A 22,011-nucleotide genomic window follows, 5' to 3' on the forward strand; every position below is an offset into this window, starting at 1 on the left:
TCTCCAGGGGCACTGGGCATCCACCAGTGACGACTCAGTCCAGCCCTCGCTCCCTCACCCAAAACCTGGTGCCCCCATGTCCCTGTGTCCAGGTGAAACCCAAGTACAAGACCGATGCCTTAAGCCTGGCATTCCCTGATTGTCTTCTGCACTCCAGATTGGGAAGAAGAACCCTAAGCATGAGCAACTTCATTTTATTAACAAGATACCAGAACAGAGGCCAGGTGTCATTTAGGGATAAACACATTCAGAGAAAGCCTCTGGGTTCACAGAGGACTGGTCATCTGGAAAAGAGGAATGAAAGCAAACATCTAACTGGAAAAAGAATTTTAAAGAATGCTATACCTAAAGCTCACAAACTGCCTGAGATTAATGTGAGTAAAACCAGAAAAGTGAGATAGCCAATTTATTGCTAAGTAAATAGAATCAGTTTCTTCAGTGTGGCTTTCAGCTCTTGGTTCCTCATGCTGTAGATGACGGGGTTCAGTGCTGGAGGCAGCACCGAGTACAGAAATGCCAACACCAGGTCCAAGGATGGAGAGGAGATGGAGGGCGGCTTCAGGTAGGCAAACATGACAGTGCTGACAAACAGGGAGACCACGAGCAGGTGAGGGAGGCACGTGGAAAAGGCTTTGTGCCGGCCCTGCTCAGAGGGCATCCTCAGCACTGCCCTGAAGATCTGCACATAGGACAACACAATGAAAACAAAACAACCAAAGCCTAAAGAAACATTAAATGCAAGTGCCCCGACTTCCCTGAGGTAGGCATCTGAACAGGAGAGCTTGAGGATGTGGGGGATTTCACAGAAGAACTGGTCCACAACATTGCTGTGGCAGAGGGGCAGGGAAAATGTGTTGGCCGTGTGCAGGACAGCATTGAGAAAGCCACTGCCCCAGGCAGCTGCTGCCATCTGGGCACAGGCTCTGCTGCCCAGGAGGCTCCCGTAGTGCAGGGGCTTGCAGATGGCAACGTAGCGGTCATAGGCCATGACAGTGAGGAGATAGTACTCTGAACAAAACAAGAAGAAGAAAAAGAAGACCTGAGCAGCACACCCTTGATAGGAGATTGCCCTGGTGTCCCAGAGGGCATTGGCCATGGCTTTGGGCAGAGTGGTGGAGATGCAGCCCAGGTCAAGGATGGCGAGGTTGAGGAGGAAGAAGTACATGGGGGTGTGGAGACGGTGGTTGTGGGCTATGGCGCTGAGGATGAGGCCATTTCCCAGGAGAGCAGCCAGGTAGATGCCCAGGAAGAGCGCAAAGTGCAGGAGCTGCAGCTCGCGCATGTCTGCGAATGCCAGCAGGAGGAACTCACTCACAGAGCTGATGTTGGGCATTTGCTGACTTTGGACATGGACACTGCCAAATGAGAAAAAAATATAAATAGAGTGTCACGAGTAATGTCTGTTAGCATAATTCAGTTAATTCACAGTTAAAGCCTTAAATTACCTGTTTCAAGAGGATCATTGTCTATCTCCCTGTCTGGAGCCCTGCTCTGTGCTTGCTGAATGTCCTGTACACTGCAGCCTCCTCTGCCCAGCAGCTCCCAATGAGCCTACTCTGCTCCATTCGAGGTTCCAAGAGGGAAGGTTCCTGGGCAGTGGCTCCCTCTGCTGAGTGAGGGGTGTTTGGCTGTGTGACTCTGTGTGCATCTTCCCTGTTCAATACCCAGGAGACAAAACCAGCAGGTGGATCATGCGTGTCTGGCTGGAGAAAACAGGGAGCATCTCCTCCTGCTTCACCCACCATGCACAGCACTCCCTGTCAGAATCAGGCACCACCAGCTGGCACCCTGGGCAAGGGAGAGAAGCAGGCATGGGCAGGCAGGGCGGACCCAACCCAGTGCAGAGGCTGTGGTGTTGGTGAGGTAGAGCCTGTCCTCACAGCCCTGTGCCATCTACCCTGCACAGACAGCAGAGGGACAAGAGCTCTGGAGTTTAAGAAGCATTTGGAATGTGCTCCTGGTCATATGGTAGGAGCCTGGGGGCAAGACCTGTGTGGAGCCAGGAGTTGGACTCGATGATCCCTGTGGGTCCCTTCCAACTCAGGATATTTTATGATTCTCTGATTCTGTGCCTTCTTCCGCAGAGGAAGGTAGAGGGGGTCTGCAGCAAATGTGTCTACTGACGCAGAGATTTAGGGTTCAGACACCCCATATTCTCAGCCCCCCAGGTTATACATGCCATGGCAGAAGCTGTGAGGGGAAGAGAGGAGACCAGGGGCTGCTGCGAGGAAGGCGCCTGCACTGCAGGGGATGGCAGGGAGGGAGCAGCTCCCTCTCACTGCCTGCCCATGTCCCTGCTGCCTGCAGCTGTTCTGCCAGAAGCTCTTTTGCTGTCCCTACGTCTCCTCCCGTCCATGCTCACAGCCCCCATCCCACCTGCTGTGTGCCCAGCTCTGCCCTGCAGAAACCTCCTGGGGATGGGGACAGCTCCGGGGACATCTCCCTGTCTTCAGGTCCTAAAGAACAGCTCCGAAAAGTCCTGGTGCAGTCTGTAAGCAGAGAAGGGAAGGGATATTCTCAGGTTCATCACTAACCTATGTCTCGGTTCAAGGCAATAGGAAGCTAAGTCACCTGTGCAAATCCAACCACTCTGTTAACAGAGAGCCTGCCCCACAATCAAAGCAGGAAGAGACAGGCAGAGAGTGCAGAAAGTGCCTTCTCTTTGCAGGCATCCCCTGTCCTGCCCTTCCTCTGCCCAAGCCCCTGGGCTCCCCGGGCAGGCTGAGTGCTGAGTGTGGCAAACAGAAGAGGCCCTGCCCTGGCACACAGCCCCTGGGGCACAGCAGGGACCCTGCTCTGCACCACAGCCCTGGGTAGCACTGCCTACACCCCAGCATCTCCTTCCTCCAGGAATTGGAGCTGCGTTGCCCTCCAGACAGAGACTTACCGGGTGCAGGGCTGGGAAGTGTTCTCCCCCAGTGAGCTCTGTGCATCCTGCCACTTCTGCCTGCCTTTAAGCACTCTGTCTCTGCAGGCAGTGCCCCCAGCCCTGCTGCGCTGTGCAGAGGAGCTGCTCCTGGCCACAGCTGTCTCTCTGCACCAGGGCCCTCTTGCCAGCAGCTCTTTCTGTCCCACGAGCCCGGCCCAGCTCAGCAGCACAGCACCAGCCCAAGGCACTGCAATCACCCCTCTGGGGGCTTTGCTAATGAGCCCATGAACCTCAGACACTCAGAGACAACTGAAGACATCTCTCCAGAAGTCCAAGTCAGAGGCAAGTTTCCTGCAGTGTCCCCCTGAGGGCCAGCACTGACACAGCCTCTCTTGGAGCTCGTTAGAGCAGAACCCTGGAGGCAGTGAGGACAAGGAGACAAAGGCAATGTGAAAGTGACACTGTGTCCTGGTTTCAGTTAGAAAACCCATTTCCTACTGATGTGTAGGAAAACTGGATGTGTGTCACCAAGCAGAAGGGCCAGGCCTTGACCCCAAGTCCTTTGAAGGGAGATCCTTTCCTTTACAGGTTGCTCAGGGCTCTTTGTGGGGCAGTAGGAGATGGGGATGTGCATGGCCAAGTGCAGGAGAATGGTACGACCCCTGCTTGCTTTATGGGTGGGGGTGAGGAGGCAATGAGGCCCTGGTGCTTTAATGATCAGCTGTCTCTTCATAGGCCTCAGTGGCAGAGACAACAGCCATAGCCATGGACACAAAGACCTGGGTCCTGTTGGGACTTTCAGCCTTTCCACAGCCCTCTATCCTGTCTAAACCTGGCTTTTAAAAGGACTCCCATACCTGCACATCATTCACTGCTGGCTACAGACCCTTGTCCGTGTGGTGTCACAGCAGATCTGAGGTGAGTGTGATAACTCAGATCTTCTTGGTGGCCATGTTCCTCATAAGGCAGCTCTGAAGGAAGCTGGCCTGGTTCCTGGTGAGCAGGCACCACTGCTGTATGGCATCTCTCGTGGTGCCCAGGCCCTCCTCCTCCTGTGCACTGCTCACTCAGCAGCATCCCAGTCTGCCATGACGCCTGGGGTTATTCCTCTTTTGATGAAGGACAAGGCTCATCTCCTTGTAAACAACAAGAGATTTCTATAGGCAAAATCCTTCAATTTCTCAATGTTCCATGTTACTGATGCTTCATTCTGTCAGCCATTCATGGCTGCAGACAGACAGTTCAACCTTCCTGTGATTGTGTTATCTCTGACCAGACAGCAGCAGCAGCAAGAGTTGCACAGAAATTTGGATAATTCAGGAGTAACCAGCTAAATGGAATTGCAGCATAGAATCACAGGAGAGTAGGGGATGGAAGGCTGCCATGTTCCACCTCTTCTGTACTTCCTTCTCATGCATGCTGTCAGTTTCTCTGGAGCTGTGTCCTGAATGTTCTGGGGCTGTGCAGGTGAAAATTAGAAGGGCCAAAGCCCAGCTGGAGCTCAATCCATCTATTACTGTAAAAGACAAAAGAAACAAACAAACAAATAAAAGATAAAAATTTAAATAAATACTTTAAATGAAGGAGGATTAGGGAGAATCATAATGCTTTATTGGATTTTGGGGGGAAAACCTGGTGACAAGGGATGAGGTAAAGGCTGAGACACTTAATGCCTTTTTTGCCTCTGTTACTAGCAGCAAGACCTGCTGTTCCCTTGGATATTTCTTCCTCTTCATGGCCAGTGCCATCGTTCCAATGCACACTTTGTGGCAGTTTTTTCTCTACTGCTCTTTCCTACTACCAAAGAAAGCTCCATCAGGGTGGAAACCTCTCCTGAAGTACGCATCCCAGCCCAATATGTTCCTTGCAGCCTCTCAGCCAACCAGACACAAGTCACCTCAGCAGCAGCTCCCAAGCCATTGACCTGCTGCTGGCCTTGCAGCTTCTTGTCTAGACACAGCCAAGCCTTGTGCCTGCTGCTGCTGCCCACTCATGGACTCAAGAAGAAGGGACAGGACAACCCATGTTTTGGCCTTCTTTCTGCCTGGGTCCTCCTGGCTCTGGAGGCAGAGGGGATCCCCCAGTCAGCATGCCAAGCAGGTGCCTTGTGCTGGCCTAGCAGGGCCACTGCCAGATGTCAGCCCAAAAGTGCAGCTCCCAGGGAGAAGTCAAGGCTGACCTACCACCTCCAGACACAAGTGACCTCCCAGTCCCTTTCTGTGACACGTTCCTGCTGCTGCCCTATCAAGTGCAGAGACAGAAGTGACCTCACAGTCCCTTCCACAGTCACATTGCTCCTGTTGGCCATGAGATCCTGAGGTAGAGCTGAACTATCTCTAGCCCCCTCGGTATTTCTTTTTCACTTTCTGGGTTAGACATTAAGCAAAATTTTAGTGGGAGTGTTTGGTGTTCTGCTTGTGCTGTCACGTCTGTGGTTATGGTATGGAGAAGCTCTGTGGTTTACGGGTGTTTTACATCTGCCAAGGAGTCTAGGGTTAAATAGAGCATTTTCATGTTAGTGTTAAGGGAAGGGATTACGGTTATCAAGAGAGAAAATTGATTCTTTCAGAGTGTTGTAGTAGCATTTAGGTTCAGGGATTAAAATTACTGTTTCCAGTTAGGTAAGGGCCATATGTGACTTTTTTATGTCACTGTTACTGCAATATCGGCATTGCAGGAATGCTTTTACCTCTATGAAATCATTAATTTCTGCTGGCCATGCTCCTCTTACCACCCCATAATCTCATATGCCTCTTGTCCAGGCGTTTCTGACCTCCCCATATCTTCTTGAGATCAGCTTTCTGATGACATTTACCATCTCAGTGTATCTGTCTCACCTCTGTTGGCTCCTTCATTCCTGAGAAGGAAGTGGCATTGTAGTCAGGAGGGAAAAGGACACAAAGATCTTTAGGAGCATCCTGCACAATGTGCCCATCAGCTCTGCACCTACACAAAGTCATGCTTCCGACCTACATGTTTTTTTTTTCCCAAATGGCTTCTGTCGATTCAGGGTTACTTTTCCCAAGCCCTCATGCATGGTTCTCTTTTGGATGTGGAGGGATGGGAAAAGGAAAGCAATGCATGAATGGAACTGAGCTTGGCAAGGGATGCAAAGAATAACAGGAAGAGATTCCATAGATACATTGCTCAGATATGAGAGGCCAAGGAGAGTGTACCCCCTTCTGATGGATGAGAAGGGTGAACTGGTAATGACAGACATGGAGAAGGCTGAGGTACTCAACAGCGTCTTTGCCTCAGTCTTCCCTGCCAGTCAGGCTTCCCAAGTTTTTCATTTCTCTGAACCCAGAGATGGAGGCTGAGGGGCCAAGTCCCACCTGCTGCAAGTGAAGAGCAGGTTTGAGTCCACCTGAAGGACTAAAGACGTGCAAGTCTATGGGGCCTGATGTCATGCCACCCAGGGTCCTGAGGGAACTGACTGATGTAGTTGTCAAGCCTCTCTCCATCATGTTTGAAGAGTTCTGGCAGTCAGGTGAACTCCCTGCTGGCTGGAAAAAAGAAAACATCACTCCCATTTTTAAAAAGGGTAGAAATGAGAACTCCTTCACAGCCATTGCCTCCTGCAGGCCCAGCAGATCCTGTGGCACACCTGATCCCATTCCAGCCTTCCCAGCCAGCTCCTCCTTGTGGCCTCTGATCTGATCACATACCTGTCACCTCACATGCCTCTTCCAATGCCATGGGACTGCTGCAGGACCTCACAGTCCCTGCCCTGCCCCAAGGGGACAAGAAGCTGAAGATAGGGATAGGAGTGGGTTTGAAGCTGAGATGTGCTGTGTGCATGGTGGAGGGCTTTGGGGGTTAGATGATCAGGTTAATGTTTAGGAATTAGAGGTCACCCTCCAGGGTTAAGGGAATGGCAAGGACATCGAGGGATGGATTGGTGTTCTGCTGAAGGTGCCTGCTCAAGTTTTAGGATAATGACAAGTTTTGAGGCTTTTAACTTAGATTTGATTTGAAGGCTAGATTTAAGAATGGCATTTTAATCCTTAGTTACGCTTAATCAGCTTTCTGTTTAGCCTTCTTGTAGAAGATGCCTTTTACCTCTGCCTTTTCCAAATCCTGAGCAACGTCTCTCCTATATCTGGCTTTTCCAAGGTCTTTGAGAGAGGTCTTATGGTGACATCTGCATCTCCACCAGTACCTCTCTCGCCCTTCCCACACCACCTCTAAGCAACCTGAGGACGGACAGGGAGGATGATGATGATTTGGGAAAGGGCTTGGTTAAAATCTCTGAGGAGGAAGACCAAAAGTTCTTCTCAATAAAAGAGAAATTTTGTTCATGCCTAAGAGTATGTCCTGTTCCTGTGTGGACTAATGTTATGGTTGCTGTACAGTCACAATAAATAAATAAATAAATAAATAAATAAATAAATAAATAAATAAAATGCCGTACCAAATGCTTGAAGGAAATAAGATACTGATTTATTATTTAATTATTTATTTTTGACTTGCTGATTGTATTAGTAGCTTATGTTATGCACTGTTCTGAACTTCACATGGAGATATCATGGTGTCATAGGAAACAGTGACACCCATGAGGACAGAAGAGCAAGTGGATAAGGGCTTGAGTCTACCAACACAGGATGCACGCACATAAAAACTTTATGGAAGGGAAGAGGTAGCTTGGATCCAAAATGTAGATTATGAAATCAAAGACCATGAATATCACCTTGGCACTGCAGGACAGCTCCAGCAATGGGGCAAAACCACGCAAGAGGTGTCTACGACACTGGGGCCGCAGAGCTGGAGCTGGGAGGAGGAGAAATAATTCCTGTACATGAGAGAAATTCCCCTGGTTCAGGTACAGCTGCCTTCTGGAGTCAGACCTTCCACTTCTCGAGCCTTGCAGAGAACAGGGGTGGCATACAGCCCAGGGCTGACCATAAGACCTGGCCCCCAGCAGGAAGCACTGCAGTCATGCAGAAGGTGCAGCTGAGAGTGCTGCCACCTCTGAGCAAAGGGGGTGCTGTCCCCAGCCAGGAAGCTGGCCTGCATCTGGGGCAGGCTGCTGGAGCTGTGCAAGGAGGACAACTCTCCCTCAGGAAGAAGGCCACAAGCATCAGTAGGTGCTTGGACGCAGGCACCAGCACAGTGATGAGGGTGTTCCACATCCCAGTCACCGTGCTGGTCATGAGAAAGAGGAAGACGAGAGTTGTCTATGGGTAGAGGATCTTCAATGTTGATTGCTGGGAAAACTCAACAAATGGTGTCTTAGAGTCCCATTCCCTTCATGGAAACCCTTTTAGAGCATTCTGGTCCCCCCTCTTTTGTTAGAACACGTTCAGAGGGGTGAAATGATCCCTGATAGTCATGGCTGAGGTATCCTGCCATGCAGTGTGGGGGGAATACGGGTTAAGGAAGGGTATTGTTTTACTCATGTTTGACAATCAAACTTTAATAGAATAAATTACGCTTCTAAAATCAGTCTCTCCCAAATTCAGCAAGGAGTAGTTGGTGATGCGTTCAGTGTGCTTCAGTCAGCACACCCCAGCAGAGACCCTGGTGCCTTGGGGAGCTGTCAGCCCTGAGGCCTTGGGGACACCTCGAGGGAACCCAAGGGCACAGAGCAAACGATGCCATGGTCGGGTGCTGTGCTGCTGAGCTGGGCCGGGCTCCTGGGCCCAAGGGGAGCTCCTGGCAAGTGCTGCAGAGAGACAGCTGTGCCCAGGAGCAGCTCCTCTGCACAGTGCAGCAGGGCTGGGGGCTCTGACCGCAGCTGGCACACACAGAGGAGAGAAGGAGAGAGGGCTTGGAGGCACTGAGGAGTGCAACAACAGAGGGCAGCGTGTGGCAGGACACATCTGCAGGCTCTTGACACCGTGAGGCTCTGTCAGTAGGGCAATGCAGGTGGGGTTGCCAGTGGAGTCTTCTACAGCTGGCACATCTGATGGCTGATAGCATCTGTCAGGATGGGTCTTCCTTGTTCTCCAGCGAGGAGTATAATATGCTTTCGAGAATGGCATTTAAAATTGGATTTTTCAAGAGGAAGACCAAGGCAGGGGCTACCTGAAAGGCACGACTTTTATTGTAGCCTGTGCTTGCAGATACCTGTGGTAGAGCGGAGGCTGGTTTCATGGTAATAGGTGGTCAGGTTTGTACTGCAGACTGAGACTCCTAGAGCATTGCAATGAGGGATCAATAGTTCATCAATGAACTTCATAAAGTCCTGTCCCACACCTCCACCCACAGACTGCACCATCATCATCCTTGTGGTCCTCTCAGGTTTTATCCTAGATGATCTTAAGGAGCTGAAAACCCTCTGATGCCCAGTGCCCTGTCTTTGAGAGGTCTCTGCTGGCTTGAGATGAGCACAGATCACCTGCAGTGAGCATGAGCTGCCTCCTCTGCAGCACAGGAGGATCTGCTGAGTGTCCGTCTGTCCCTCCCTGGCCTTGCCTCCCCTGGCAGCAGCACGCTGGCATTCCTCCTGGCTCCTCCACCTGGCCGTGCTGCTGCTGGTCTTGTTCCCAGGCTGGCTGGGGATGGGGCTTTCACATGCCCATGGAGTGAGCCCTCGGTGTGCTTGGGGGAAGGGGAGTACGGGGACAAGGTGAGTGGTCTGGAGTTGGGCATTTTGAGCCTGGATTCCTCTGCTCTCAGCAGTGTTCAGATTCTTTTCAGATGAACAACTGAGTAAAATTTTCCTGCAGCTCTCACAGGGAGGGTGAGACCAGCACTGGTGGACAGATTGTCTGTCCTCACTAAAGGACACTCTGTGCTATAGGGACAGTCTCTTTTTCTCTGAGCAGACACAAAGTTTCCCTTCAAGTGCAGGGGGAATGCCCAGGATTTCTGTTTTAGAAAAACTCAGCAGTGTCCAGGTTCTGTAGGCACTGGAACAGGCACCACAGGGAAGTGGTCACAGCACTGAGGCTGTCAGAAGTCAAACATCTGGGCAACTCAGCCATATAGACTGATTTTTGGGTGGTCATGTACAAAATTCAGGGGTGGGATCTGATGATCCTTGTGGAACACTTCCAAGTCAGGATATTCTATGATTCTATGACTCTAGGGACATAGAAGCAGAATTGCACTGTAGCTCAAAGACCGGCCAACACAGGGCAGCTGAGACCAGAACCGATAGATTGACTGGCTCTCCTCTCTGAAGGGCACTCTGCTCTAAAATGCAGTATCTGTGACTCTGGAGATCTACAAGGTTTCACTTGGAGTGCAACTGAATGCCCAGGATTTATGCCTTAGAAGGACTCCTCAGATGTGGTGGAGCAGCTGAACAAAGAGTACAAATCAAATAACAAAAAAACAAATAAATACATAAATCTCCACGTGTCTGCTCTGTGATGAACTTTGAGCAAAACTGGGGAAATCTGATATGAACTGAAGTGAATGTGAGACTGCACCATGTTCCTACCATGTTGCTACCTTGAGCTGTAGTGCATGACTGATTCTTCCATTGCCCACAGAAAAGCACTCTTCTCCCAGACAGACTCAGTATCAGCTGGAAGTCATTAAAGGGAACTTCAAAATAACTGCCTGCAAGTGGAAAATCTTTTTGATGGTTTTAAATGAGAAAATTGAATTTTCCTCTGATAAGTCTGCTGTACATTATTACTATTCTTTCTCTTTGTGCAGGACCACTTCACAGAAATAACAGATGCCCAACAGCAGCTCAGTCACTGAGTTCCTCCTGCTGGCATTCGCAGACACGCGCGAGCTGCAGCTCCTACACTTCGCGCTCTTCCTGGGCATCTACCTGGCTGCCCTCCTGGGCAACGGCCTCATCCTCAGCGCCGTAGCCTGTGACCACCGGCTCCACACCCCCATGTACTTCTTCCTCCTCAACCTCACCCTCCTCGACGTGGGCTGCATCTCCACCACTCTGCCCAAAGCCATGGCCAATGCCCTCTGGGACACCAGGGCCATCTCCTATCAAGGCTGTGCTGCCCAACTCTTTCTCTTTGCTTTCTTTGTAGTAGCTGAGTATTGCCTCCTCACTGTCATGGCCTACGACCGCTACGTTGCCATCTGCAAGCCCCTGCACTACGGGAGCCTCGTGGGCAGCAGAGCTTGTGCCCAGATGGCAGCAGCTGCCTGGGGCAGTGGCTTTCTCAATGCTGTCCTGCACACGGCCACTACATTTTCCCTGCCCCTCTGCCACAGCAGTACTTTGGACCAGTTCTTCTGTGAAATCCCCCAGATCCTCAAGCTTTCCTGCTCAGACTACTACCTCAGGGAAGTTGGGGCACTTGTGTTTACTGTTTCTTTATTTTTTGGTTGTTTTGTTTTCATTGTGCTGTCCTACATACAGATCTTCAGGGCAGTGCTGAGGATTCCCTTTGAGCAGGGCAGGCACAAAGCCTTTTCCATGTGCCTCCCTCACCTGGCAGTTGTCTTTCTGACTATCAGCACTTCCATATTTGCCTACCTGAAGCCTAAATCAATCTCTTCCCCATCCCTGGACTTGGTGGTAGCATTTCTATACTCGGTGGTGCCTCCAGTATTGAATCCTCTCATCTACAGTATGAGGAACCAGGAGCTCAAGGAAGCCTTGTGGAGATTGATAACTTAATGTGTTTCAGGAGAATAAGTGGTCAGTCTGCTTCTGCAGATGAGTCATAATGTCACTTATTGGAACAGCCCATATTCTGTTCCTTTGTGTTTGTGTGTTTGTGTGCATTTTATTAATAGATTTCCTTAGTTTTAGTTCAGTTAATGTTACCCACTAAAATGATATTGGTCATCCCAATTCAACTTCAATATGTATTTTCATGTCTAGCTCAGTGACTATACACAAAGAGCCCGTCTGTCTGTGAATTTCAGGAAGGAGCCTGCACTGCCTGGTCTGACGTGCTTTCTCTGAGACCTGGCCTAGTTCTGCAGGGGCAGTGCCTGTGTGCAAGGGTGCAGAGGAAGAGAGTCCAATCCCAGCAGCACGGCCAGGGAGCACCAGTATTTGGGGCCTACCTGGCTGCCCTCTAGGCCACCAGGGCCATCTCTTATCAAGGATGTGCTGCACAGGTCTTCTTTTTTTTCTTCTTGGTTGGAGCAGAGTATTCCCTTCTCACCGTCTTGGCCTACGACCGCTACATTGCCATCTGCAAGCCCCTGCACTACAGGAGCCTCCTGGGCAGCAGAGCTTGTGCCCAGATGGCAGCAGCTGCCTGGGGCAGTGGCTTTCTCAATGCTGTCCTGCACACGGCCACTACATTTTCCCTGCCCCTCTGCCACGGCAATGCTGTGGACCAGTTCTTCTGTGAAATCCCCCACATCCTCAAGCTCTCCTGCTCAGACTACTACCTCAGGGAAGTTGGGTTTATTGCATTTAGCTTTTGTTTATGTGTTTCTTGCTTTGTTTTCATTGTGCTGTCCTTTGTGCAGATCTTCAGGGCTGTGCTGAGGATGCCCTCTGAGCAGGGCCAGCACAAAGCCTTTTCCACGTGCCTCCCTCACCTGGCCGTGGTCTCCCTGTTTGTCAGCACTATCATGTTTGCCTACCTGAAGCCCAACTCAATCTCTTCTCCATCCCTGGATCTGCTGGTGTCACTTCTGTACTCCATGTTATCTCCAGCAGTGAACCCCCTCATTTACAGCATGAGGAACCAGGAGCTCAAGGATGCACTGAGGAAATTGTTTGAATACATATTTCTTAAGAAACAATAGTGTGCCTTTACATTCTGAGTTTATTTCAGAAACAGTAAGGAAAGTAATTTGGTGTTATTTTTCTTGATAAATATGTTCTTCAAGTTGTGGAGTGGATTTAATTAATGTCATTGTTAGCCTCCTACCTGTTCATTTATCTCTTTACTTTTCCTAATCATCTCATGTGTATCTAAAGCCAGGCTTTCTGTGTAGCTATAGACAATAAAGAAACAAGCAGAAATTCATAGGTCTCAGCTGCAGTGTATTCCTATCTCCTGTGAACTACCAAAGAAACTATTAAAAAAAAAATAGCAAAAGCTATTTGTGACAGTGATGCTTGACAACTTCCTTGAAACAGGGCCTCAATAGATATAGCTGATTTTTAGGAGGACAGACATTTTCATAATGGGAGCCCAGCTTTCCCCTCTCCTTCCATTTTCCACCTTCTATTGCTGAGTGTGACATCATATGATATGGAATATCTCTGTGGCTGGTTTAGGTCAGCTGCCCTAGTGATATCCCTTCCCTGTCTCTTGCACACCCACAGCCTGCTGGCTCTTTGGGGAGGGGGGACTAGAGGGATCCCTGATGCTGTGAAAGCATTGCTCAGCAGTAGACAAAACACTACCATGATACCACTGCTGTTCTCGCTACTCAAGCAGAGCACAGCACTGTGTGGGCTTCTACAGGAAAAGGTAACTCTGTCCCAGACAGAACCAGTGCAAGACCACACACTGGACAAGAAGGCTCCTTCTGAGCTCTGTGGGGAGTCAGGAAGATCCTAATAAGCACCAGGATGATGAAGGAAGCCCAAAGGCCCTTCTGAAGGTTGACTTATTCCCACCTGGGAGGCAGTGCTGGGCAGTGGGAAGGGTTATGAGAAAGACATGTGAGAAGGCAGTGAGAAACAAGGAAATATCACTGCCATTAACCCAGGCCTGCAAAAAATCACTCTCTGGCCTCCTCTGTCAGTCCAGCGTGAGCCCAGGAGACAGCAGTGAATGGAGCCCACGGACCAAAAGCCTGTCTGAGGTGGGCTGACCAGAGCTCAAGTGCTCAATCTGCTGTGAGCAGGCAGAGGAGAGCTCTGCAGCCCCAGGGCACGCAGCAGCCCCAGCAAAGGAGCCTGGCAAGTGACTCCTTGCAGCCCTGGGGCAATGGCAGTGACTCCATGAGCTGGGTCTGCCTCCCAGCCTGCCCAGCACAGCCCTGCAGAGTGCCCCCATGCCCCAGGCACCACAGCCCACTCACTCTGCAGAGCAGCACCTCTGGTTGTCATGTCAGAGATCTCAAATTTTGACTAAACTCATACCTCATAGGTGTTTTTAGTTTTCTCCATAGGGGAAGCTACTGCCTTTCAGATTCTTGAAGGGAGGTACATCCTGCATGAAGGCCTGCAAAATGTTACCCTGGATCCATAGGAATCATTCTGGAACCAACGCTTCTTCATAGGATGTACACTTTTGTGGAGGCGCAGAGCTGATGGGCAGGTGCAGGATGCTCCTACAGACCTTTGTGCCCTTTTCCCTACTGACTACAACACCACTTCTCTCTCAGGAACAGAATAGCCAGCAGAGTGAGACAGATACTCTGAGATCATGAAAGCCATCAGAAAGCTGATCCCAATAAGAAAACCAATATGAGGATGACAGGAGAAGCCTGGCCAAGAGAGAACTGAGATCTGGGGGAGGGAAGAGGAGCTTGGGAAGCAGAAATTAACGATTTTGTAGAGGTAAGAGGTTTCATGTAATATTGATGGTGCTTTAAAACTGGCTTTAAACAGTCATGTAAAACACTTACACTTTTTTGACCAGTAACCCTAATCCCAAAACCTGAATGTTGCTCCAGCACCTTGACAGAAATCCCCTGCAGTAATACCTGACCTCAGAGTATCCCTTCAAGCAGAACTCAGCCCATAGCCCTTTTCCTTACCTTTACTCTCTTGCTCATCCTAATTCCTTCCCTTAACACTAGCATTAAAACACTTTCTTTAACCCTAGACGACTTCTTGGCAGACCTAAAGAAAACCATAAACCATGAAGCTTGTCCACACCCCAGCCACAGACCTGACACCCTATGCAGAACATCAAATCCTCCCAACAAACCATTGCTTAAACTCTAATGCAGAAAGGTGAGCCCTAGTTCAAGGCCAGTTGGCAAGTGACTTTGGACAACCTAATCTAATGGAAATTGTCCCTGCCTATGGAAAAAGGTTTGACTAGACGATCACAGAATCACAGAATCATCTAGGTAGGAAGAGACCTCCAAGATCACCTAGTCCAACCTCTGACCTAACACTAAGCAGTCCTCTACTAAACCATATCACTAAGCACTACATCTAAACATCTTTTAAAGACCTCCAGGGATGGTGACTCCACCACTTCCCTGGACAGCCCATTCCAATGCATAACAACCCTCTCAGAAAAGAAGTTTTTCCTAATATCCAACCTAAACCTCCCCTGGCACGACTTTAGCGCATTCCCCCTCATCCGGTCACTGGGCACGTGGGAGAACAGACCAACCCCCACCTCGCTACAGCCTCCTTTGAGGTAGCTGTAGAGAGCAAAAAGGTCACCCCTGATCCTCTTCGCCAGGTTGAACAATCCCAGCTCCCTCAGCTGCTCCTTGTAAGACTTGTTCTGGGTTACACATACTTGGGTAGTGTAAGGCACAATGCAATTCTTTTTGCCTTCTGCATCTACAGCACAGGAAGTAGGACTGCCCTACTCTATTGACTGGACAATAGAGTAGGGTAAAAAAAGTAAATGTCTTTACTTTTCATCCTGAGTTTTCTACAGAAGACCCAAGAGAGACCATGCATGACCAGGTACCTACTAATATTTAATATGAATTTCTCTGGTTCCCATGGTCATTTCAATTTTATTTCTCTTTATTTTATTTTATTTTATTTTATTTTATTTTATTTTATTTTATTTTATTTTATTTTATTTTATTTTATTTTATTTTATTTTATTTTATTTTATTTTATTTTTGGCTTTATTTTATTTATTTTATTTTATTTTATCCCCCCCCAAAAAACCATGTGACTTGTTTTAGAAAGGGTTTCATGTGCTGGGCTGGGCTGCAGTTACAGGGACAAAGACCACTGCTGGCAGTGAAGGTGTCAGACCTCCAGACTCTGCTCTTCGTCCCTATGGAGGTCTCCAAAGAAGTCTCCCTGGATCAATAGCAATAGGAGAATGATGCTCCAAACTGAAATGCAACAAAATTCAACCTTTGAAATAAGAAAATATTTTTATTATGTGCTTTGTGAAATCTTTTCCTTTAACTATGTCATGCAACCTCTGCAGTTAGTTGCACAAGGCGTGAAACCTTAAAGAAAACTATGGAGGAGATGTTTGGAAGTTCTGCATTTTAATGAGTTCCATGGTGTATTGTGGTGCTGTCTATGAAGCTCAGTTACTGATAGGAGAACGATGCAACTGCTAGAGAAAGTAAAGTCAGAAGGAAAAGTTGAAGTGACTTGGAGTATTAATGGGCTCCACTGAGGGCTGTTAGTAACAAAGCCTCCCCAGGGACTAGTTAAGGCAGATAATTGGAGGCCATGGGTGCAGACAGGCAAAGCACTGTGCTGAGAAAGGTCTTTGTTGGTTTTAGTGAAGCAGAAGGGCCAAGGCCTGACCCCTGGAACTGTGAGAGGAGATCCTGCACCGCCACGTCTGGCTCAAGGCTGTTCCTGGGGTCTGTGGGATGGAGTGGGCAGTGTGATGTCATGAGAAGAGCAGTGGTATGACACCTCTGAGCTGCTGCATAGGGTTGCAAGGAATCAATGAGGCCCTATTGCAATGAATATAACATATCTCCTCCTAAGCTACTGCCAAGGGGAAAAACCTTCAGGGCTGTTGGGCCTTCCCTTTTTACGAGCTCTCTCTGCCTTTTCTTCAGGCTTTCCAATGCTGTCCCACACATTGCCCTATTTTCTTGAACTCTGGAGACACCCATCTCTGTTCACCATCTTGCTCTCATGCCTTGCTTTCACCCATGTCTCATCAGCCCTCACCAGCTGTTCCTGGAAACAGAAAGCCAGGGTCTGATCAGAGGGTGACTTCTGGCACCACAGCACGACCCTTAGAGGGACATTTCCTCACAGAATCACAGAATCACAGAATTTCTAGGTTGGAAGAGACCTCAAGATCATCGAGTCCAACCTCTGACCTAATGGCAACAGTCCCCACTAAACCATATCCCTAAGCTCTACATCTAAACGTCTTTTAAAGACTTCCAGGGATGGTGACTCCACCACTTCCCTGGGCAGCCTATTCCAATGCCTCACAACCCTTTCGATAAAGAAGATCTTCCTAATATCCAAACTAAAACTCCCCTGGCGCAACTTAAGCCCATTCCCCCTTGTCCTGTCACCAGGCATGTGGGAGCATAGACCAACCCCCACCTTGCTACAGCCTCCTTTAAGGTAGCTGTAGAGAGCGATAAGGTCGACCCTGTGCCTCCTTTTCTCAAGGCTGAACAAGCCCAGCTCCCTCAGCCGCTCCTCATAGGACTTGTTCTCCAGGCCCCTCACCAGCTTCGTCGCCCTTCTCGGGACCCACTCAAGCACCTCGATGTCCTTCTTGTAGCGAGGGGCCCAAAACTAAAAACAGTACTCGAGGTGCGGCCATTCTTACTCCTTGTGACCAGTGCCAGGCTCCCTGGAACACTTTGTGGCAGCTTTATTCTCTCCTGCTCTTTCCTACTACCAAAGAATGCTCCATCAGGGTGGAAACCACTCCTGAAATAGGTATCCCAATCCAGCAGGCTCCTTGCGACCTGTCAACCAACCAGACACAACTCACCTCAGCAGCAGCTTCCAAGCCAGGGGCCTGCTGCTGGCCTTGAAGCTTCTTGGCTACACACAGCAAAGCCTTGTGCCTGCTGCTGCCCACTCATGGACTCAAGCAGAAGGGACAGGACAACCCATGTTGGGGGCCTTCCTTCTGCCTGGGTCCTCCTGGGTCTGGAGGCAGAGGGGATCCCCCAGTCAGCATGCCAAGCAGGTGCCTTCTGCTGGCCTAGCAGGGCCACTGCCACATGTCAGCCCAAAAGTGCAGATCCCAGGGAGAAGTCAAGGCTGACCTGCCATGTCCAGACACAAGTGACCTCACAGTCTCTTTCTGTGACACGTTCCTGCTGCTGCCCTATCAAGTGCAGAGACAGAAGTGACCTCACAGTCCCTGCCACAGTCACATTCCTGCTGCTGGGGCAGGAGATCCTGAGGCAGTGCTGAGCTCATCACAGCATTCCCACCCTTCTCCTCCTTGTGGCCCACAAGCTGATCAGATCAGGGTGAGCGAGAGTGTAAAGATAAAGGAAAGCAGCTATAGGCTGTGTTTTGGCTTGAAGGGATACTTTGAGCTCAGGCATAAGAACAGTGGATTCCTGTCAGGGTGTGGAGTAGCATTTAGGCTTGGGGATTACTGTCACTGGTTAGAATAGGGGAAGGGCTTTACATGACTGTTTTAAGCCAGCGTTACAGCAGAATCTACATTGCCTGAACGTTCTAACCTCACAGAAATCATTCATTTCTGCTGACCTCTTCCCTCCCTCAAATCTCACATCTCTCCTGGCCAGGCTTCTCCTGACTTCCCCATATCAGTCATCTTCTTAGGGGCAGCTTTCTGATGGCTTTCATGATCTCAGAGTATCTGTCTCATATGTTTTGGCTACTCCTTTCTTGAGACTGACGTGGCACCTAAGTCAGGATGGTGAAGAACACAAAGGCTGTAGGTGAACCGTGCACAATGTGCCCAGCAGCTTTTGTACCACCCCAAAATTTTGTTTCCTGCCTCCAACTTTTAGATACTGAATGGCTTCTGTGCACCCAGGCTATCTTTTTCCAAACCCTCATGCATGGTTCAGTTTGCCCCAAGCGTCTTGGAGGCAGTGGCCCCCTCTGTGTAGAAAACTGAAAGCAGTCCTAAAGGATGACTTCAGGCAAAAGCTGACACCTCTGTCATGACAACCCCTACCCAAGACCTCTTCCTCTATGGGGCCTACCAGGTACTTAGAAGGAGCTGATCTCAGAAACTACATGCACAGCAAGTGCCTTCTGCTGCCCTACCATGGACACTGGCAGATGTGAGCCTAAAGGCACAGATCCCAGCCAGGAGTCAAGGGTGACCTGTCAGCTACTTCAGAAAGAGCTCACCTCACAGGCCATTTAACAGCCATTCACTTCCTGCTGAATTTAGTGTTTCTGATGCAGCACTGAGCTTATAATACCACACCTACCAAACACCCCCTTTTTAGGCCAGGACCTGCCCAGGTAGAAATGATCTGGTTGTGATCCTGCAAGCCCATGGCACACCTGCTGGGCTCCCAGCCTCTCTGACACACAGGAGCCAGTTCCGTGCCAGTCCTGTGAGGTGCTAGGGCAGGAGGGACCTTGCAGGCAATGTTCCAGTCCCATGCCTTTTGGTGGTCTCTCAGCTCCTTGTGCACAGTGGAGATCACACTCAAGTACAGAAGCCTGAAGCTGGCCTAGAAGACACTCGCCCTCCCCAACCCCAGCCCCAGCCCAAACCCCAGCTGGCGGTGCTGCTCTGCAGAGCGAGGGGGCTGTGGTGCCTGGGGCATGGGGACACTCTGTAGAGCCATGCTGGGCAGGCTGGGAGGCAGACCTAGCTCATGGGGTCACTGCCATTGCCCCAGGGCTGCAAGGAATCACTCCCCAGGCTCCTTTGCTGAGGTTTTTGTGTGTTCTCGGGCTGCAGAGCTCTCCTCTGCCTGCTCACACCAGACTGAGCACTTGAGCTCTGCTCAGTCCACCTTGGAGGAGATCCCCCCTTAGGAGGGAAGTGCTGCAGTGGAGGCCAGCTGTGCCACTGCCGTGCCCACTGCCTGTCCCTGCCTGCAGTCCCAGCTCAGCCCCACAGCAGCACTGGCACCAAGGAGCAGCCGGGACTGACCCTACCAGCAGGGCTCAGCAGGACAGGGCGGCAGTGGCAAGAGAGCAGCTCTGCATGCCCCAAGCGCTGGTGCTCCCTGGCCGTGCTGCTGGGATGGGACTCTTTTCCTCTGCACCCCTGCACATGGTCACTGATCCTGCAGTGCCAGGCCTGGTCTCAGAGAAAGGATGTCAGACAAAACAGGCAGTTAAATCTTAACTTCCTTAAAGTTATATTCACAGAGAGCATGGCTTCATAATCATAGAGTCTATGAGCTATATTCAACAGGTACATCCATATCATTTTAATGGGTGTTCATTAGCTGAATTAATGTAATAAGAATATGCACAAACACAACCACAAAACAAAACAAAACAGTTATACTGGCTATTCTGCCAATTATTTACATTACAAGACATGTGCAGAAGCAGATCAAAAATTTCTTGCTTCCAAGACACATCTAGTCATCAATTTCCACAAGGCACGCTTGACCTCTTGGATCATTATGGTACAGATGAAGACGTGCTCTGCTGGAGGCAACACTGGGTACAGAACTGCCACCACCAGGTCCAGGGATGGGGAGGAGATGGAAGGGGCTTCAGGCAGGCAACCATGACAGGCCTGAGAAAGACGGACACCATGGCCAGGTGAGGGAGGCATGTGGAAAAGGCTTTGTGCCGGCCCTGCTATAGAGACAACAGGACTGTCACCTAGATACACAAGGTCGAATCCAAATACACTGCTCCTACCTGTGGCAGCTGGGCTCCTGGCCCTGAGCCCCACCTGGATGCTGGGGCTGCTCCCCCAGGTCAAGAGGAGATGGGAAGAGAGGGATACTGAGACCAATGAATTTCCACTGGTATCTTTATTGTCTTTATCTACCAAGGAAGCCTGGTTCTGTATGTACATTAGATGATGTGGTCAAACCTAACACAAGAAGTAACATTCAGAATGCTAAGAATGAGATTATAAAAAACAAAATGAAATATTGTTAAAATACTCACAGAGAAAAATAATTTAAAAAATGTTGTGTCATTTTCCCGAATACCCTTTGATTTCTCTTGGAATTCTTATTAATGACAATGTTATGATAACACTTGTAATGATAGAAATGATATGATATAATGTGAATCAAAATATTTGCATATTATTAAGAATACATCTTCTAAAAGCATCATGGATGCTTAAGAAACGTGTATGGAAACAGTTTCCTCACTGCATCCTTGAGCTCCTGGTTCTTCATGCTATAGATGAGGGGGTTCACTGCTGGAGGCACCACCGAGTACAGAAGTGCGACGACCAGGTCCAGGGATGGAGAGGAAATGGAGGGGGGCTTCAGGTAGGAAAATATGCCAGTGCTAAGAAACAGGGAGACCACAGCCAAGTGAGGGAGGCATGTGGAAAAGGCTTTGTGTCGTCCCTGCTCAGAAGGCATCCTCAGCACTGCCCTGAAGATCTGCACATAGGAGAAAACAATGAAAATGAAACAACCAAATGCTAAAAAGATACTAAACAGAACTGCCCAAACTTCTCTGAGATAGGATTCTGAGCAGGAGAGCTTGAGGATGTGGGGGATTTCACAGAAGAACTGGTCCACAGCATTGCTGTGGCAGAGGGGAAGGGAAAACGTAGTGGCCGTGAGCAGGACAGCATTGAGAAAGCCACTGCCCCAGGCAGCTGCTGCCATCTGGGCACAAGCTCTGCTGCCCACGAGGCTCCCGTAGTGCAAGGGCTTGCAGATGGCAATGTAGCGGTCGTAGGCCATGATAGTAAGGTTATAATACTCTGCTGATATGCAGAAGAGAAAGAAAAATAGCTGTACAGCACATCCTTGATAGGAGATGGCCCTGGTGTCCCAGAGGGCATTGGCCATGGCTTTGGGTAGAGTGGTGGAGATGCAGCCCACGTCGAGGAGGGCGAGGTTGAGGAGGAAGAAGTACATGGGGGTGTGGAGGCGGTGGTCACAGGCTACGGCGCTGAGGATGAGGCCGTTGCCCAGGAGGGCAGCCAGGTAGATGCCCAGGAAGAGTGTGAAGTGCAGGAGCTGCAGCTCGCGCGTGTCTGTGAATGCCAGCAGGAGGAACTCACTGACAGAGCTGCTGTTGGGCATTTCCTGCTTCTGGGCATGGGGTCCTGCCCAAGGAAAAGAAAAACACTGAGTGTTTATCAGAGTTATCTTAACAGAGTTATCTTACAAAATAAAAGATAATATATATCCATTTTTCTTTTATGCCTTCATTTCTCATTTCAGAAGAAAAATCATTCCATTTTTCATTTAATCCCTCCCAAACGATTCTCCACTTCCATTCAGTTTTTTGGCAGGTCCCTTTTATGAGTTCTGGCTGGTGCTGCTAGAGGGTGTCACTGAGAGCACGGGACTTGCTGTGGGCAATGTGGGAGTCAGTCCTGCACCAAGCTAGTGGTAAAGATCATATAGTGATTTTTATTTTCTCCTTTGTTCTAGCAGCCCCACTGTATTCAAAGTAAAACCTTGTGTTTCATCAACGTGGCGATGTATTCAGTGCAGTGTCCTTGAGAGAGCACATCAAGTCCGTGTGTTAGTCCTAGTGTCAACTGCCCTGTGCTGGTGTCTCTTTGACCTACGGGACAATTGCACTCCTA

The 22,011-nt window shown here is 49.6% G+C and overlaps 1 protein-coding gene and 1 pseudogene across 2 annotated transcripts; one reads left to right on the forward strand and one right to left on the reverse strand.

Annotated features, from left to right (window-relative positions):
- Positions 1-412: 412 nt before the first annotated feature.
- Positions 413-21,499, reverse strand: LOC311428163 (olfactory receptor 14C36-like; annotated as a pseudogene). The gene is made up of 2 exons: positions 21,174-21,499; positions 413-1,008 (listed from the first exon to the last, which is right to left on the reverse strand). The product of its transcript is annotated as an olfactory receptor 14C36-like (transcript).
- Positions 10,503-12,508, forward strand: LOC311427983 (olfactory receptor 14C36-like; the record flags this gene model as incomplete). The annotated part of the gene is made up of 2 exons (XM_084539555.1): positions 10,503-10,757; positions 11,828-12,508. The coding sequence occupies 2 exons, from the start codon at positions 10,503-10,505 to the stop codon at positions 12,506-12,508; spliced, it is 936 nt and encodes a 311-aa protein (XP_084395681.1).
- Positions 21,500-22,011: the final 512 nt, after the last annotated feature.

The sequence above is a fragment of the Aythya ferina genome, assembly GCF_964211825.1.
Source record: "Aythya ferina genome assembly, contig: HAP1_SCAFFOLD_29, whole genome shotgun sequence".
Classification (NCBI taxonomy): domain Eukaryota; kingdom Metazoa; phylum Chordata; class Aves; order Anseriformes; family Anatidae; genus Aythya; species Aythya ferina.